The sequence below is a fragment of the Ambystoma mexicanum genome, chromosome 6p (assembly GCF_040938575.1).
Source record: "Ambystoma mexicanum isolate Mex_15411 chromosome 6p, UKY_AmexF1_1, whole genome shotgun sequence".
Lineage (NCBI taxonomy): Eukaryota > Metazoa > Chordata > Amphibia > Caudata > Ambystomatidae > Ambystoma > Ambystoma mexicanum.
The window spans coordinates 653341950-653361775 of record NC_090935.1 but is presented as its reverse complement, the minus strand read 5'-3'; the positions used below and the strand labels follow the sequence as shown (position 1 = coordinate 653361775).

Below are 19826 nucleotides of genomic sequence, written 5' to 3'. Positions count from 1 at the left end.
ATGAATACACGGTGCGCCAAAATGCTGTTTTCCGCAGCCCCTGGTTCACGCGTGGCGTACGCTCCCTCTCTGCGGCAGGCTCGTGTGCTACTTCTGCACTGAATTCTATGAATTGGCCCGTAAATTATTTGTGCCAAGTGCAGCAAGGATGTACATATTCAATTTCCTAAACTGTAGAGTAAAACTCTTTGCTTTTCACATTTATGCTATATTATTGACTCTTTAATAGCGCACGATCTACAAAGTGTGCTGTTTATTGCCAGCACTGCCACTGTACAACACGTGTTGTTGATACCATTGCTTATGCCCACAATATGTTCTCATTGCCATTTTACCTCCTGTTTGTAATGCTGCTGTCCCCAACATGTCTGGGTGAGCTGTATGTACAGGCCAGGTGTGTCCCATTGTGACCAATTGTGCCCTGATTCCTGCAGGGAGAAGCAATACTGCTGTGCACAGTTTTAGATCCAGGCAGATGGGTAGCAGATCGCCACCCTTTAATATATTGTCTGGTTGGGTTGTTACATGATTCGCATACGTTTCAATGCCTTTCCATAAAAGCGTTATTTTAGCTCTGTGATTTACACTTTGTTTTGCATGCGTATTTAAATTGTAAAGGAATAAATTGACCATATCACTTCTACGATGTCTCGGGAGGATAGCTCAGGTACAACGTGCTCGCCTTGGAAGCAAGACGACATGGAGCAACACAGGTGTGTTCGATTCCCGGATCCGCGCTTGGAAACCTCTGGGTATTAAGCGTGTTATAAATAACCTATCAAATCATATCATATATATCATACCATGACCGTTTTTTCAGTCTTGGCCCATCATTTTAACAAAATAACTTTTAAGTGTAGTCAGCAAAGTAGGTTTGGGCTACTTTTGTTTGGCTAAATCTTGTGACTGGGGATGTGTTAATACGGCAGAGGGTTTTATTTTGTGACAAAGCAGTGCTTTATGTATGCTGAATTCTTTTAAAAACGATATTAACACATTCATTGAAATCCTGCCCAGACTGCTTTGGCAGGTGCAGTCCCAAACGAAAACTACAAACTGCAGTTTCAAGCCACACACCAGATTGCAGAGCACTGGTGGATCTTATGCAGTGTCAGCCTTTGCTTTGAATATCCGATCACTTTCCTACATTCTGATAGGGTAGACAATAAAGATTACCCCTGCTAACTGCGCAGGGAGTATTATTTCTATTGACGACTAGGAGGCGAGCATTATGCTTCAACTTCTTTATTTACTACTCCTCAGCAGTTTCAACAAACTAACAACAAAAACTGTAAAAATGCCCACGTGGCTTTTTCTTCTTTCTGAAACTACAATCCCCATAGTGTCTGTAGTCCATGTCCACCTCAGCTCAGCTATGACCACATCCTGTCCCTGAGCTCCTCCTCTCTTTTACGTGCTCTGAACTGGCACTCGAACACTCCCAACTATGTCCTGCCAACAGAGCGAAGACTTCAATCATTGCAAACTGACACGCCGATAACTCTCAGCCTCTCGTCCAACCCCAAAGTGTGTCTTTTCTCCTCAATTATTCTTCTGTTCCTCCCCTAGATGAATATAAAACAACCGTATCAGGGTGGCGTTCATCTATTGCTATTATCATACAACATCATCAATTACAATACATGCTTGGGTGGGAAATGAATGCTCGCCTCCTAGTCTTTAATAGAATTAATACTCCCTGCGCAGTTAGCAGGGGTAATCTTTATTCTATGACAAGACTGGAGGTGAGCATTATGCTTGTTCAATGCTTCCCCAACACTGTCATTGCTAAACTCTCGGTTGGCTTAAAGTAAAACTCTTTAAAGTTGCGATCACTCGCCCGATCTGCTGCTAACATGAGCTCCCTCAATGACGCTCCTGTCGTAAAGGCTTTGGATGCCATCGCTCCTCATACTGAGTGCGCTCCGTACCTCCTCAAATCGATACCTGCTGCTTGCATTATCTCTTTAACCCATCTAGCATTTGTTGCCATGGATACCGCTTGAAAGGTTTTCTGCGAGCAATGAGCAATTGCATGGTACTGGCTGCTCTATACTCTGCTGTCCTGCTCTCGTACTCCTTGATGCAACTTGCTACACACCATTTAGTTCTATCCGGGAAGCATGGGTAGTGGACTGACGCAGTCCCTGTCTTAGTTCTTTTGGCTATAGCAAAAGTAACTCCTTCTGGACCAAAGGATCTCCTCTTGACCTCTAGCGCTTTAACGTCTGATACACGCTTTCAAGATATAAGACAGAACAGCATGGCCAGCTTACCTGACATCTGTCTGAGAGATAGATACTTGTCTGAAGGCCAGTCCTCCAATAGTTGGAGTACTGTCGTCACGTCCCAGACTGTGTTATAATGAGGCTCTGGGGGTACTCTAAACTTCGCCCCTCGAATGAGTCTTGCCACAGCCGGGTGCTCCCCTGCCGGTACACCTTCAATCGGCAAATGTCATGCTGAGATTGCAGATCTATAAACTCCTGTAGTGCGGAAAGCTCTGCCGTCTTGCAACAGTTGTACCAGGAAATTCAGGATCACTACTACAGGGGCAGAAATGGGATGAACACCTCTCCCCTTGCACCAGCTAGTCCATTTGGCCCAAGCCACTTCGTAGCTCCTTCTAGTGGAAGGGGCCCAGGATTCCGCGATAAGCTCTGCAGCTTGCGTCGAAATGCCTGGCAGCGCCCAGCGTCTCCTAATATCCTGCACACGATCAGAGGGAGTGTCCCTCTCACTCTCAGAGGATGATACGACCCAACTCGGTCCGTGAGCCGTCGGTCTCCTCCTGGCAGTACTCTCGGAAGGTCCACTGATAATTCCATCAGAGTCGGGAACCACACTTGTGACTTCCACAATGGTGGGACTAACAGAAGCTTTGCCCTCTCCCTCTGACACTTCGCTAGAACTCTGCTCAGCATCATGAAGGGGGGAAAAGCATAGTGTGGCCCGCCTGCCCATTCCTTCAGGAAAGCATCTGTTCCTCGCGCACCCGGATCCAGCCTCCAGCTGAAGTAATCGGCTGTCTGCGTGTTGAGGCGAGATGTGAAAAGGTCTGTGTAATGGGCCCCACCTCTGATCCAGTGTCCAAAACACCGTCAGATCCAACCTCCAATTGCTGGAGTCCGTGAGGTACCTTGAGTTCCAGTCAGCCACCACGTTCAACACTCCGGGCAGGTACTCCGCCGTCACTGATGTCTCTGACTGGAGGCAAAAATGCCAAAAATCCTTTGCTAGCTCAGCCAGCATCTTGGACTTCGTACCTCCGCGGTGGTTTATGTAGTGCACTGCTGAAATGTTGTCCATCTTCAGCAGTACGCACAATTTCATTTTCCCCTTCGTAAAGGCTTTCATCGCGAAAGAGCCTGCTAGCAGCTCCAGACAGTTTATGTGGAAGTGAAGCTCCTCTTCGCTCCATTTCCCTGCTGTCTGCATGTCTCCGCATTGCGCTCCCCAGCCCAGGTGACTGGCGTCTGACTCTATGATCAGGTCTGGCCGATCTCCGAAAATGGCCCGCCCATTCCTCCAGGCGTCCATATTCTTCAACCACCATTCCAGTTCTGTTACGGATTCTTGATCCAAAGGCACTAATTGATATCTCAAGCCTTGTTGCAGGTGACGTATCTTTAACCTCTGCAGGGCTCGATAGTGTAAAGGCCCTGGGAATATGGCCTGGATAGAGGCTGCTAGCAGCCCCACTATCCTCGCTAGTACTCTGAGGGAAATCACCTTCTTCTGCAGACATCCTCGGATTTCTCTTTTGATGTCTCTTATTTTTCACGTTGGTAGCTCTAGCGTGGCCTTCCTGGTGTCTAGGACAAAACCTAGAAAGTCCAATCTTTGCGCCGGAGTGGTGTCTGACTTTTCCACGTTCACCAGAAGAACCAGTGACCGGATCGGATCATGTACCCACTTTGTCTGGTAGACCAGCGTCTCTCGGTCTTCGGCCAGCACAGCAAGTCGTCTAGGTATATGATCAGCCTTATGCCTTTCTCCCGGATTGCTGCTGCTACTGGCTTCATGAGCTTGGTAAAAGCCCAGGGTGCTGATGCAAGACCGAAGGGCATCATCTTTAATTGCCAAAGCTGCCCTTTCCAATGAAAAGCCAGGAATTTCCTGTACTCCTCCAGCACTGGAACTGTCAGGTATGCATCTTTCAAGTCTAGCCTCGTCAGCCAGTCTCCTTCCCTGAGAGAGTCTCGGAGCTGGTGAATGCCTTCCATTTTGAAATGGCGGTAGACTATCCAACTGTTCAGTTCCTTCAGATTTATTACTGGGTGGACTTTCTCTTTCCTGTGTCTATCGCATTCTTCTGAGCGAGTTGCGCTAACTTGCGGTCTAAGCAGCTCTGCTCTGTGTGTGATAGGTGCTGCTAAAAAGGCCTGCGTTCTTGTATTGGCACCTCCATAAACTCTAGTTGCAGCCCCCTCATGGTTTGCAATATCCAAGCATCACTGGAAAGCGCGCGCAGTTTTCCCAAAACATACCAGTGCTCCCTCCCACCGGAGGGTAATGAACTTTTCTCACATTGTGTGAATCCTTGCCCTCGTCCGGATCCTCTTCCTCTGCGCCCCCTAGGGAAACATCCCCTAGCCGGGAAGAAGAAATCCTGCTGTCTGCTCTCCCAGTATTGCGCCCTGGGGTTGGTGGGGGTGGGGTGTCTTCTACCTCCTTGGCTTCGACCAGCTGCGCGACCGGTACCGGAAAAGACTCTGTTCGGGAAGATCTTCCTGATGGAAGCTTGAGCTTTCTCCAATGAAGTATAAGTACTGACAAAGCGGCCCATATCTTTCCTGAAGATCTCACCAAACAGAAAGCCTTGCGCCGCTTCTCCTGCTTTGTAAGAAGCTAGGTCGCTGAGCTAAGGATCAATCTTCAACAGCAGACCTCTCCTCCTTTCTGAGGCAATAGTGCAGTTGGCGTTTCCCAGTAAGCAGACGGCCCTCTGGGCCCATCCTGCTAGGGCATCGGGGTCTACTTCATCCCCCGTATCCTTAGCCCTCTCCGCCAGATCCATGATCTTAGCTAGCGGCCCGCTAAGTCTAGCAATTTTTCCTGCCAACTTTTCCATGATCTGTCGATGCCCTTGCAGGGATCTTTACTGGTCTTGGACACGAAAGTTAGCATCTTGGTGTCTAGCTCGGGAGTTTCTGCCACTTTTCCCGGGATGTCCGGTCTTGGGCACTCTGCTCGAAGGCGCTGCCTAACTTCCTTATCGAGGGCCTTCCTCAACCTTACGGTCATGTATTGTGCGACCCTGGGAGAGGGCTGTCAGTCTGAAGATCTCGTGTTCCAAATGCTGTCCGGGCCAAACATATCCTCTTGGTCCTCCGCAAGGTGTTTCTCCTTGCGGGTTCTCTTACCCCTGCATGGTTTAGCCCAATCCTCCTCCGCTGTCCCTTCCTCGTCTTGCGAGATTGGGTCACCTTCTGCTGGCTCCTCTTCCGAGCCTGGGTCATCTACTCCCATATTGTCTTCCCCTCGAGTGGGGGTCGTGAGGTTCGGCACTGCCTGGCGCGGCAAGTATGCTTCTCTGAGCTTTGCAAAAGCGTCGACAACCTCTGGGGCCTTTTATTTTGCCCCATCCAAAGGGTGGATGGGGAAAGCCCCTTCTGACCCCCAGGGGGTCAGAAGGGGCTTTCCTCTTCCGGGCCTGATTACTCCCCTTAGACCCTGTTTCAGAGGGTTCGGTGGGAGTGCGCTCTGTCCCAATAATGCTATCTCTGGGCTGGTTCCACATTGCCTCCAGGGTTTCCAGCCTTTCTTACCCGCTGAGCCACAGCATCGACTAGCAAATTCCTCAGCACCTCCTTGAAGCTGGCAGCTAAATCCTATGGCTGCTCCTCTTCCCTCCATTCAAATTCCGACATTTTCGGGGAGGGTGCTGTGTGCATGAGTACCTGCAGCAGATGTCTGTGCACGCCCACTTCGCAAGTCAGATGCTTAGATCAGAGTCTCAAATATTAGCTCACTATAAATGTTCTGATAATATTCTTAATTTAATCACTTAAAAAAAATATATATAATTTATGTGGCTGCACCGGACTTATTTTGCTGATAATGCCTGAGATGGGCTGTGCCAATCCAATTGCCCTTGTTGGGGCTTCATGTCTTTTTAAGAGGCTGAAACTCCTCTGATCGTGTAGATAACAGAGCTTCCTGCTCCTGTGCTTGCTTGTCAGCTGCTCCCCACGTGTAGCGGTCTAGGAGCGACGAGCACTTCTGAAATATGCTAATCCTCCGTCGATTAGAATGCTAAACCTCCTTCCAAATGTTACCGGGTAACATGGGAGTGATCACCGCCGGGCCCGGATCCTCACAGCTCCGCGTCGCGTTGAAAAATACGACATGGAAGCACGGAGCTTTGTGCTCTGGCTCCGCCCCCACAAAGGTGGGGGCCGTAGGGCTCTGGCGTTCCCTCTCCTTGCTTCGAGGGTTGGAAAGCTCTCTGGCGACCGAAGATCCCCTAGGGTGCCGGTCATGCGGCATGGGGCAGGCGGGCTGTGGGAGCTTGAATCACCGAAGTGGTAAGGTACACGAAATGCTAACGCAACTTGATTACTTACACATTGAAACTATGCTCTGCGCGCGTATGGTATGTTAACTTATGGCAACATCACTCCTAATCTTACGTCCAAACGACCTTCTATTTGATAGTCTCATGCACATCACAAATCTAGCTCTCTGTATCCTCTCTGAAACTATAAATCACTTTTGCCCATGATAAATAGAGGGAGGTGAGAGAAAAGGTACTTATCTGCTTGAAGAGCAGTAAAAGAAGAGGAGGAGCTCAGGGACAGGATGTGGTCATAGCTGAGCTGAGGTGGACTTGAACTACAGAGACTATGGGGATTGTAGTTTCAGAAATAAGAAAAAGCCACGTGGGCATTTTTACAATGTTTTGTTGTTAGTTTGTTGAAACTGCTGAGGAGTAGTAGATAAAGAAGTTGAAGCATAATACTCTCCTCCAGTCTTGTCATAGAATTGCTACTAATATAAATAATGAACATAAGGTGTTTTTGAAGTTCTTAGTATAATTGTGAATGCATAGGTTTGTCTTTTTCCATATAAAGACTAAGTAAACCGCCCAAAGCAATCTTGGTAAGAATGCACACGCTCTTACACACAAGCACCCCTGTATCTCTCGCCAGCAGCTCCTGCCTTTTGGTACTACACTACAAGTAGTTCTTACTAGCCTGGCGCATCTGTGGGGTTTGCCTCCTGGTAATAGTATCATTCTGTTGTAGGTGAAAGCTGCTACAGGGGAGGAAGTGTCTGCAGAGGAACTTGGAGGAGCTGATCTCCACTGCAGGTAGACCTCATTTATAAAGTCTTCAGTGGTGATCATATGAGTAACCTGCATATTTTTACGAAAGCGCATTTCCTTGTGCATTTCTTTTGTTGCTTCCCCAGTTTGTGTTTAGTGTGATATGAGCAGATTTCAATGTGTGCATATACTTTTACAAAACATCATTTTATTGCTGAACTTGAAAAATAAAGCATTATTAGAGGCATCCACATAACTAGTTTTTGTTTCAACTCTGGTATCTAATAATTTCTTGATGGCAATTAAATCTATAGCATTGATTCCCGAGTGCCTGATTTCATCTTCCCTTTTCTCTTCCGTGTGTAAACCCTGTGTGCTCTCTTGTCCCCCTGCCAGTGTACAAATACAACTATTCACCTCACAGAGCCTGCTGACCACGTTCTTGATCCCAGAAGACTACAGCTTCACTGTGGCTCCTTCTGGCTTCTTGATCCCTTCCCATGATGATGACAGTGAAAATTCTGATGCCCGCCACTTTCATTTGAATCAGATAGTCCTGAGACAGGCATCTTCCTTAGGGCTGTCTCCACCACTCTCTGCTCCCCTCTGATTTATCCTTTCCCATCCTACTGATTCCTGGCTACTCCTGGAACCCTTGTTCCATCGGCCTGTTCCTCCCATTGCTGCTTCATCATGGCTGACCATTTAAGTCGTGAAGTCTCACTGTTGATAGTGCATCAGTGACCAGATTCGATTCCAGGCTGCATTTCTGTTGCTGGTACCACTGACCTTTTCTTCCCCTCTCTCCCCTCTCTCCACTGCAGCCTCACTTCTTGATCGTCTCAGGGCACCATAAAGGTAGAGGACTACCTTTTATCTGGGTCCTGGCTACCCTCTTTCTTCTTCTTATATAGTAGCTCTGCCCTCTTTCTTGTTTTTGTCTCTGCAATGTGCAATGGCTGTTTTCCAGTATTAAACCAGAGGTTTTTTCTCTAGTCTCTCCTCACTCCTGACATCATTACTCCTCTAGGTTTCAATTGTCTTCTGTTCTGCTGTACCACTCGACTCTTGAATCATCTAGCCACTTTAATCTGCCATCAAGATGTATAACTTCATGGAATGAGGCAGTACAATTCCTATCCTGCAAATTGATGATAAACCACATGCACACATTTTAAAACCCTTGTGGGTCCTTGTTGTAAGAATCTGATTATTGAACCTCAATCCTTTCTACCTCTGGGTCCGGCTTGATTGAACACGGCTGCTCTTGTCATCTACCATTCTCCATATATCTGACCTCTGCATTGCCTGGTATATTGCCCTCCTTTTCCTTTTTCAGGCCTGGTTTCGAAATTGCTCCTTGGCCATATTTGATTTACTTATTGTAGCCAATAACTACCTTGCATTCTTGACTTGGAACGGAGGAGTTGGATGCTTTGGACCATTTTTAGTTCTTCCTCCTACATTTCCTTTGAACTAATGCCCAACTCTCTTAGCAACACTTTTGAGTTCCACGTTCTCTAATACAGTTCTCTTCCTCACAAGTATCCTTATGACACATTTCTTGACAATGTTCAGACTTGATATTCTCAGTGACCATCTCTCGTGCGATGATTTTGTCAATAAAATATTTGTGTGAAGATATTGTTAAAACAATCAGACTATTTAACTTGAATATCTTTGAATGCATACACCAGTTAATAGACGCAACAATTAATTAAAAATACGCTGGTTGTGCGCCAGTGCGTGGAAACCTTCTCTGCCCTATTGTTCAGCTATGCTTTGAGGCATGTTCTTCCACTTTTATGCCATTACTGCTTCCAGGATAGTGGACAGTGGATCAAACATTCATCATGGTGCATTTGGCCCACACGTACGCCATAGCAGAGAACATGCCTTTCTCAACCCCTTGTTGACCTTTGATCTCATGTTGAGAGACCAACTATGGGTGGAAGTAGTGGTATTGGACATTGATTGGAGCTCATTAAACATCATCGTGACAATATACTCTGTGATGAATCGGAAATGATTCCCCCAGAAAAACTGGCCTGGGACCCTTCTCGTGTGGCCAGGGAAAGGCCAAGGCTTCCTGTTCCTGACCCTGTGGGTGCTGTTCTGTGGGAGGATCACATGGGGGAGGCTGGTCAGGTCAGGAGCAAATGGGAAACCCCCTTCACTAACTTTCCCAGAGACCCTTCCATTTTAGTGGCCTACTGTAAGACTGCAGCTGTGAAAGGAAAAGGTCATTTGAACCTTGGGGACTTCAAGTCCCACAATGTCCAAAGTACTGAGGCGAGGAAGAGGGATCCAGAGGCTCAAGATTGGAAGGTGCAGTCTAGTGGTTCTAATGACCACACCTGAGAGAGAGTGTTGAGTATAAAGGGCCCCCTCAGGCCATCAGGAGTAGTAGATGGTGGAGTGTCTGCAGTGACTCCACATTGCAGTGGCAGAAGAAGTTGTTGAAAAGCAGAGTTGCCGGAGCTGCCGCTATTGCCAGAGCGGATAATGGTCCTGAGAGAGTCTCCCAAGTTTAGAGGCCTTGAATGCAGAGGTTGTGCAGTGGGTAGCGGTAATTCATGCTCCGGTGGCAGGTGAGCACTGGAGTGTCTGTGGAGCGTGAACGCTCATCTCCCGACCAGATGGAAGAGAAGAGAAGCGGTTTGCCGTGCAGAGCGAAGCGCAGGGGGAATAAGGCACTGTGGCAGCGAATTGAGCGGACGCCTATGTAGCACACGGTGAGTTCACGATTAGTGTGTAAATCCTGAACGCTCTGTAATCTTCCACTGGCCATAAACAATGGTTTTGAATACCGAACTGTCATTAAGAAGTTAGTGGCAGAATAAGACTAACTTTGAATACCAAACTGATACAAAGAAGCTAAAGTGGCAGAGTAAAAACTGTGGGAGCAGACAAGGCGGGAAATATTAAAACAAGCTAACAAGAACTATTATTGCCAAAGCCAAGAGAGGATAACTAAGAAGCAAGCTGATTCTAAGCCCTATTGCCAGAGTGAGAAGGAGGTAATATTGGAAAAAGACCTAAATAAGAATTGTCTAAGCCCAAGAAGAGCGAGTGAGAAAGAAAGCCATTTTCAGCATTTTGTTGATGTGAGAGTCAGAAAACAAGAGTGGCAAGAAATAAGCCCTCCTGATAGAAAGCTTTCAGGAGGAGAGGAGCATAACCTGCATTGCATGTGGCAGTCACCTTATTTTAAAATGAGTTTATTGGTGAATTTTACAGTTACAGTTCACATGTCAAGTGTACATCTTTCTTCATGTGATTCAGCCAATATACTAAAACCAAACAATACAAATAGAACTATATAAAGGTTGCATGTATTGCAAGTATGATTTTATTAGTATATATGTGTATACGGTTCGAATTGAATATAATGTAATGTTTGTATTATATGTAATTGTAATATGTAAATTATATGTGTAAAGTTTGAATTTATTTCATACTGTATCACATTAAAGAATTTGATAAAGAATTTGATATAACAAACAATACAAACAAATACCCAATGCTTGTCAATTAAAGTTAAAGGTAAACAGTGCATTCGTGTCATTTCAACAAGAGAGGCCAAGCTCTGTGTATACATCCAGAGTGTAAATAGGATGGCACAAGTGAATGAAATAGAGTCCTGCGGGTAGGAGGGGGGGGAGATTCACGGTGGCTTGTCATTCGAGGGGTAAGAGACACAGTTAACAAGTACTTTCCAGGCATCAGTGCAACATCTCCCTCATGCATGCCTATTGTCTTTCCCCCATGCAGTGGTCTCAGCCTCACATCAACGCATGAATTCGCTGTACCCTACATCAAACTGTGGTCCCTTCCGTGATTTCCAGGTCATTGTTAAGCATCTCTTAGCCAGTATGCATGCTAGGTCCGTGAATTTGTTGACATGTTTGTTTGCTCAACCTGGGGTATATACCCAGTAGACATTTGAGTGGGTTCCATTGAAATCTTTTGATCCCAGCTCCCTCACAGATCTGTTTGATTCAGGAGCAGAAATGCTGTATCACCATACACTCCCAGAACATATGCATTAGTTGAGCGTCTTTGTGCCAACACCTAGGGCAGGTAGAGGGTGCATCTTTTTTTGTATTTGGCCACCCTAGAGTGGGTCATGTATGTGCGGTGAAGCACATTTAGCTGTATAAGCCTAAATCTAGCATTGTGTGATGCATGTTTAACAAAGCTCAACGCCAGTGTCCACTGCCGGTCTGTAATTTCTAGACCCAAATCAACCTCCCAGCGCGCCTTCGGTTTAGTGAGTTTAGGTGAGCCCTACCGATAGTCAGCATAGTCTATCATGGCTAAACTTCAGCCGACTGACCATGTTGATTGCCTGATGAATGCATTTACTAGTACATTCACTAAAATGCTTGACAACATGGCCCCAGTACTAACGAAAACAGTCACAGAGAATCTCAGACATCAAAGCTGGTACACACCATCATTGGAAGAGATGAAAAAGAAAAAAAGGCTGCTAGAACTAACATGGATTAAACATCCCTTTGACACCACCCGGCAGGAGTGGAAGAAATGGGACAAAATCTACAAAGCATTAATTGTGGATACAGAGAAAAATTTCTTCAATACACAGATAGAGCAATCCTCCATTTCTTTGGGAAAACCTTTCAGTATCCTAAAATCCCTGGAAAACCCAAAGCTTCAGAGCTCACAGTCACTATCACGGATCAATATTGCGTTCGAATAGCATTCGCCTTTGAAGGGCAAATTGCTAGAGCAAGGGATAAAAATCTTATCCGCACAGGGCCCAGCCATCGCATTAGGGGCTTCAATCAATCTGGAAGAGGATGACGTATCCTCTCTGGGCTTCTCGTTTCCCCCATTTTTTCCGGCAGGCATGGCCTCCTTGCTCTCCTCTATGCACCCGACCTCCTCTCCTCCAAATCTTCTACCCTTGAAACTCATATTGGAACATAGAAACCGGTTCGTACCTTTTCTAACACAGTTCGTTAATGCCTCCTTAAGATCAACAGGTCCCTTTAGACATCAAGAAAGTTAACATCACAACAATCCCTAAAAAATGGAATCTGGACCACACTGAATCCAGTAACCTCAAGCCAATAACTAACAGCCAGTTCCTTTTAAAGATCCTGGACAAGGCTGCCACTCTTCAGCTACTAGCTTTGGAAACCAACATTTTCCATAGCCGGCAAACCGGTTTTCGCCCCTCCTATAGCTCTGAGACCGCTCTCGTGGATCTCGAAATCTATATTCTTGACATTGTAGACACTGGCATGTTGATCCTGTTCTTTGAAAGTGGTCAATTGGGTCAAGTCTTTTTTATCCAACTGCAAGTCCCATATACAATGGAGTGCAGCCGCCTCCACTGTCTCCCCAATCAAATATGGCGTCCCCCAAGGAGTATCAATATTGCCTCTTCTCACATTGTTGGAGGACCTAGGGGTCTTCTTTACCAAAAACGCCGATGACACGCAGTTGGTCATCAAGCTGAGTGGGGACCACCTCCAGGATTTGTTAACATTAAATAACATTTACAATGCCATTGAGAGATGGATGTGCTCTAATTGGCTATGCCTGAACGGCACCAAGACCGAGCTATTGATTTTTGGCTGTCCCCAGGCGAGTGCCAAATTGGATCCCACCTATGCCTACTTTGTTACAAGGCAACAAGATCTTGACGCAGTCGTAAGTGAAGACCCTGGGGTCTTCCTCGAGGCCTTCCTGAAATCAGACGCTCAAGTACAAAATCTTCGTAGGACATGTAACTACCATCCGAAGCTTCTTCGGACTATACGGCCATTCATCAATAAAAATAACTCAGTGACCATCTCTCGTGCGATGATTTTGTCAAAGTTAGATTATTGCAACATATTGTTGAGTGCAGCCTCAAAATCTAATCTTCGGATATGCCAGACCATTCAGAATGATGCAGTCCATGTAGCAATGGCCATTCCAAGAAGAGCTCATATATCTAACACCAGGAAAGAGCTACACTGGCTACTAGTACAGCAATGTATTAAGTTCAAAATGGGCTTATTAATACATTGCTCCCTTCACGGAAAGACCCCGGAATACCTTAAAGCAATGATCATGCCATACAAACCGTCCAGGGATCTGCGAACATCTGCACTCCCCCAACTGCAGAGAATCAGAATCAAAAGAGCCAGAGGTCTAGGTAGATCATTCCGGGCTTTGGCACCCTCCTTTTGGAACGCCTTGCCTTTAGCAATCAGAGAGACACCCAGTTTGAATTATTTCAGAAACACCTTGAAAACACACCTCTTCAGCTACATTTCTAGGGCTTGTTCCCCAATGTCTTATATTCTGCCCACTAGTTTGCCGATTGTCCCGTAATTATGTTTGTCCTTTGTGTTCACGTCAGCGCCCCGATGGCCACGGGTTTTTGGTGGTTTAGAAATAAATTAATATTGGTACCATCTAGAAGAAATGTATACAACTTTGAAACAGGTCTCCAACCATCCTCTTATTCATACATTAATGCCAAAAAGGAGTTTGATTGTGGCTCAGTGGGCCACTCGCGCCAATTGTGCTTGCTAACTTTTGCTACTGTCATGTACCAAACTTCTTAGATTGCATGTTTTAGACATGTTTACTATTGTTACCTGTGAATACAAACAGACCCAACCTAGGAAAGGGTGAGCACAGATATACAGTCCGTCAGAGGCAGTGCTCCAAATCCACTGCTTCAGCTTCAAGGCTCACAAAATCAGGGAGGGAGCACTTTGGGTTCCACAGTCAAGGTGCCACTCTGCACAACATTACATCTATACCAAATGATATGATATAGTTGGTTATTCATAACGCACTTAATACCCAGAGTTTTCTAAGCGCAGACCCGGGGATCGAACCTGTGTTGCTCCGTGTCGTCTTCCTTCCAAGGCGAGCACGTTGCCCCTCAGCTATCCTCCCGAGACAAAAAGTAGTGACTGCCTAACAGAACCGCGTGGGACAAAGGTAGTACCCGCAGTCCCCACCAATGCGGCCTGGGGCAGTAAAAGCACACTGGCAGCCGCTTAAGTAGAACAATCCTAAAATGTTCTGAGCAATGTTCTGGCCTCCCACACAATTCCACAGTGGATCAGTGAATCACTGCCCACCATACATTGCAATAAGACAATCGCTGCCTATTGAGACTGCTTGGGTCAAAGGAATTGCCTGCAGTCCCTACCTATGTGGCCAATGGCAACAGGAACACCCTGGGCGGCCCGTGACACTAGAGAGACAGTCCCAAACACTTTGTTGAATAGAATCAGAGTTTTTGCTTTTTAAGCAAAAATAAAGCTCACTTCACTGTTCAACAATGAGACACAGCATCTATTAGTATGCTGATTTAATTTTCTTGGACGACACAAAGTTAGAATAATAGCAGTGGAGTTCAGCTCTATTACTAACTCCCTCACAAGCCACAAGTTGTCACAAAGGTGCTAAAGAGCTCAACACCTCGCCGCTTTGCCTCCTTGACACTCACAGAGGTGGCGGTGGGCGGGCAGAGAAAAGCAGAGCGAGAGATGCAGCTAGCCACACCGGGGCTCTTACTGTCGTTTTCTCAGGGCTCGATGCACGGAGCTACCGTCGGTCTCCTCACTCCGCTCTCACCATATATCACACGTTCTGTGGGATAGCCTTAGTTGTTGGTTTTATTTTACTTCATTTTTATACGGCTCTCTTTGACAAGCCTCAGACAAGCCTCAGACGGAGTCTCAGGAAACAGACACGGAGCTCAAACTGTCCGTGCTCACTCGCTCATTGCACACTGCTGGCTGCTAAGTGCTCGCCACTCAGAGTAGAGGAAACGACCTCTCAACGTGTATGGGTGACTGTCAAGCCGCACCGTAATCTCCACTGCTCACTCTCAATCTACAAACGGTCGCTTCTGACAGTCTCTCATGCCAGCTGTATCTGCTTTCCTCTACATTCTCCTCTATACTCTCATGTACCCCAGGAACTGCCCATATGGGAGTCCCTTCGATTGCATAGGGTCAGTGGATTCTCTAAATGTTCTGCCCCGTACATGTTATCCCAAGTGGCTATGCCGACCCGTTCTCAGCACCAGACAGCCCCTAGTTCGTTGAAATCATTACAGGTGCCAGCCAGGATTGGAATGTTGGGAGAATTGGGTAGTTGGAGTCGAAGTAGCTTGAGTGTTTTGGACCAAATCTGTCAACCCACACATAGTGCTAGTGGTTGAGTTTCGTTTCAGCTTTCCGGAGACCATAGTGCCTCTCTGAGCCGGGCAGGGCTTATCAACATGCTAAGCAGCTCATGCGCCGATGTGAGATCATCTGATAGACATTTCGTTATGAAACGTAGTTGGGCAGCTAGATAATATTCCAGCTGCAGTAGTCGGACCCCTCCCTCCTCATAGAGGAGAGACAAAGCAGTGACCGCCAATCTGTGCCTTTTCGTTTCTCACAGAAAATTTCGAAGTGTACTTTCCAGTTCTCGGAAAAAGGGAGCCTCTATGTAGAAGAGAACATTAGTGACGCTATATAGGAACCTGAGGCGAATAATCATTTTAGTAATGGATAGTCTGCCCATAAGGGAGCGGGGTAGTTGAGACCAGAATGTCATTGATTTTCTTGATGCCTTCCGCTGCTCTTTGTGTATTTAGCACACAAGTTACGTCAGGGGAGTGGGTAATTTACATGCCCAAATATCAAAACGAGTGTGGTTCCCATTTCAGGGCCCAGACTGGTAAGGCAGCCCCTTCCAACCCACGTAACCCAGCCATTGTAAAAAGGTGTGAATTTAGTTTATTGAAGGAGAGTCTTGCAAAATAATTTAGCACCTCCAATATAGGTAGGTTATGCTGCGGTTGACACAAGTATAGTAATACATCATCCGCATATAGGGAGACCAGCTGTATAGAGCCCCGGATGTTGATTCCCGGTGCTAAGTACTCCTGTCTCAGGTATACAGCTATTGGTTCCAGAGCTTATATAGAGCATTGGTGATGGCGGGCGGCCTTGTCGCATCCCCCTCTGTATGGCCCAGTGTCCTGATATTTGCCGGCCAGAACGTATTGTGGCTGTGGGGGAAGTGTATAGTAATTTAACCCAGCGCATAAAGTTACCACCAAATCTGAAACCGTGTAATGCTACCTCTATCCACTCCCAATACACTGAGTCAAAAGCCTTGACCGCGTCTAAGGATGCCACCACATAGTGCTCAGTACAGGTGCTGGTCTGGTTAATGACGTGTTGAAGTCTGTGCAAATTCAAAGTGGTATTATGGCCTGGCACAAATCCACTGTGGCCAGAGTGTATCAATGCTGCAATACACTGACAGAGATGTGCGGCCAGCATGGTAGTGAGCAGCTTTACGTCATAGTTTTGCATAGCCAGCGGGCGATACAAGTCACATATTAAAGTAGCTTTTCTGGGTTTGAGTGTGGGGACCACCAATGTTTGCATACTGCTCTGGAGCGAACCTGTGTCAAAGGCTTCTTCGAAGACTTTTAAGAGCTTTGGGGGCAGAGTGGATTGATACTTTTTATACAATTCCGCAAGGAGGCCATTGCTTACCGGCATCTTGCCTGATGCAAGAGAAGTTATCGCTTTGCCCAACTCCTGCAGTGTGAAAGCCTGGTCTAAGTGATCTCTCTGGCTATTAGTGAGCTTCGGAAGTTGGATTGTTGTAAAGACCTGAACAATGTCTGCAGAAGTTATTTATGCGTTGTGACTGTACAGTTTAGCATAATAGTTAGCAAATGTATCATTGATTGCTGCCTGTGCTCTCCAGGGGGCTCTGCATCCATCATGTAGTAGGTAATCGGTAGTTTAGGGTGTTCCCGTCTACATAGCCAAGTTAATAATTTTCCAGACTTATCTCCCTCAGTGTGTGTTCGGGCCGTCCGGGTAGCACGGTCAAACTTTGGCAATCTCTCCCATGTGGCTCGACCTTTAGATCTAATCTCCTTAAGTTCCTCCTCAAAGGACAACACACCACAATTCAGCCTCCCTAGTTCATTCACTTTTGCTTCAAGGGTCTCCAGTTCCCCTCTCAGCTTTTTTTCGATGTCTCCAGCCCCAGCTATAATCTCACCCCTGGTTACAACTTTCAGGGTTTCCCAAATAATTCCCCAGCTACTCACACTACCAATGTTATCCTTTAAGAAAGAGCTCAGCATGACCCCTAGTTGTTCTCATAAGGCAGCATCCAATAGTGCATCTGTGGGCATGCGCAATGCTGGGATGGGGATTCCAGGTATCTCCTGATCCCGTGAGGCTATCAGTGGGGAGTGATCAGATAGTGTGCGACCCACATACTCGGTACTGACAAAATCAGATAACTGACCAGTTCCAGCAAAGACGTAGTTTATTCTGGTGTACAATGTATGTGGTAACGAATAAAAGGAATACTCTCTGACCCCTGGATGAAGTTCCCTCCAGACATCTACAATATCGAAGTCAGCAGTTAGCAATCTTGTGTTCAGTGCTTCAGTTGCTGGGGATTGGCCACCCTTGGGAGGTGTGGATCTATCTAACACCATGTCTTGTACACAATTGAAATCCCCTACTTATATAAAAAAGGCATCCCTTTGTGAGATAATCTGTGTGCACAGTGTCAGTGTGTATGTTGGTATTGTGTGATTGGGGAAATAAGAGTTCACAATGGATAGGTCTTTACTGCCAAGGTAACCCTGCAGTATTATGTATTGGCCTCCCACATCTTTATCTATGTTCAGTAGCCGAAATGCGAGAGAGTCAGCGATCCATATAAGCACCTGGCTAGCAAACTTAGAGTAAGGGGCCTCGTACACAGTCCCATCCCAGCAGTTCACCACTACTTCTTGTTCCTCAGCCGTCAAGTGGGTTTCCTGTAGGAGGGCTATGGATATCTTTTTATGTTGGAGGTGGGATTTAATTCTGTTTCTACGGGTATGAGGATGAAGACCCCTCACATTCCATGTCAAATGTTTAATGTGCGTCATGGCCTATTAGTGTTACCATTGTGTGCCCATGGGGTCTAGTAGCCCAAACACATCCCACATAGCCATTTCACATTTGCATTTGGCGCATGCAGTGCAGCTGAATTCATGGTGTGATTTAAAAAAGTTCAAATGAACCAAGCTTCTGCACAAGTCATAAGGAGCAAAGAAAGTATCATTGTGCAATTCGGATATGTTAAGTAAAACAGAAACAACAAGCCCCTGAACGTGGAGTGCAAACAGAGTCCAACGGGCCGATCCCATTCGAACAAAATAGTGCCTCATGAAGACTGTGTCGCCCTTAGGCACCAGTCAATAGGCTGACAACAAAGTTGTGTCAGCAATCCATATGGATTAGGGTAGGCCAGTCATCAACCAATGGACGTTGTCGCCTTCCCTGACAAGGTAGTGACAGTTTTCACAGTGAGTAGCCAAAAACCATCCCAGTTCTTCTCTCAAGATTATTGTTCTATCATTCTGTTATCGATCCAGTCCGACATTTTTGGGTATAGGGTGTGACCTAACTGGTCTGCCCTCAGTCTCTTCCAGTCGACATTGTGTAGTAGCGAGGTTTAGTATTTATTGACTTCCTTCTCTGGGAGGGTGCAGCCCCCCAGTCTTGATTTTAGATGTTATCTTGAATCTCTGTTATTATGTTCCATCCACATGGACACAGCTTCGGTGCTTTAAAAAAGAAAAGTGACTTTCCGCCGTATAGTACTCTGTCTAGCCGTGTATTTTATCCCCTTTTGCCGTAGCCTTGCCTTGCTTTGACTGGCACACATCTGTTTTTCTGTTGCTGTACTATAGGAGTGTAATCCGTGTAGATGGTAATGTTGGAGTTATCTCTCTGGATCTTCCCTCCTACCCTAGAGAATTGTAGGAGCACTTCCTGGTCTCTAAAATTTTGTATTTTGGCAATCACTGGGTGAGGATGTGATCCCGGCGGAGGCTTCTTCTGTAAGGACCGGTGGGCCCGCTCGATGGCAGAACCTTGAGACAGTTTTCCATGGCCCACCTCCTGCAAGAATACGTTCTCAACATATGTCGTTGGGTCTCTGCCTTCAATACCCTCTGGATCCCTAGTGCCTTAATGGCGAGAGCACGCTCTGCGTCCTCGGCTCTCTGTTCTAAGATGCGATTTCTGGACTCCAGGGATTTAATACGGGTGATCAGATCATCCATAGTGGTAACAGTGTCCTTCAAAAGTGATTCCGTAGTTGTCACTCGTTCGACCAGTGATCGCACATCTTGTTTGTGCAAAATGACATCCACCTTCACCTCCTCTATTCTGAGTTCCAGGGAGGACCGTAAAGCAGCAATGGCCGCAAGCACTTTATCTTCTTGTGGGTCAGGTTGAGGTGTATGAGCTCCTCCCTGCGCCTCTCCTGTTGCTGAGTCCGACAGTGAAGACTTCCCCAGACCAACAAAGGAATCCATGATGGTACCCTTGTGCTTGTTTTTGGCAGGGTACATAGTTCACAGTGTAGACCAGTAGTCGCTGTATAGTCAAACGGTACTGATGAGTGTACTCGATGTGGACTGTCTCAGCAATGTTCAAGTTTCAGGTCGTTTGTATGCAGGGCCCAGCCTCTCTGCTGGTGTCTG

At 46.5% G+C, this 19826-nt stretch overlaps 1 protein-coding gene across 1 annotated transcript in view; it reads left to right on the top strand.

The window, feature by feature from the left end:
* Nucleotides 1-19826, top strand: part of MCCC2 (methylcrotonyl-CoA carboxylase subunit 2) — a 501365-nt gene that overhangs the window by 185844 nt on the left and 295695 nt on the right. Inside the window, exon 8 of the mRNA XM_069627517.1 lies at nt 7251-7315. Coding sequence (XP_069483618.1) covers nt 7251-7315 — 65 coding nt within the window. The remainder of the gene's footprint in view (nt 1-7250; nt 7316-19826) is intronic.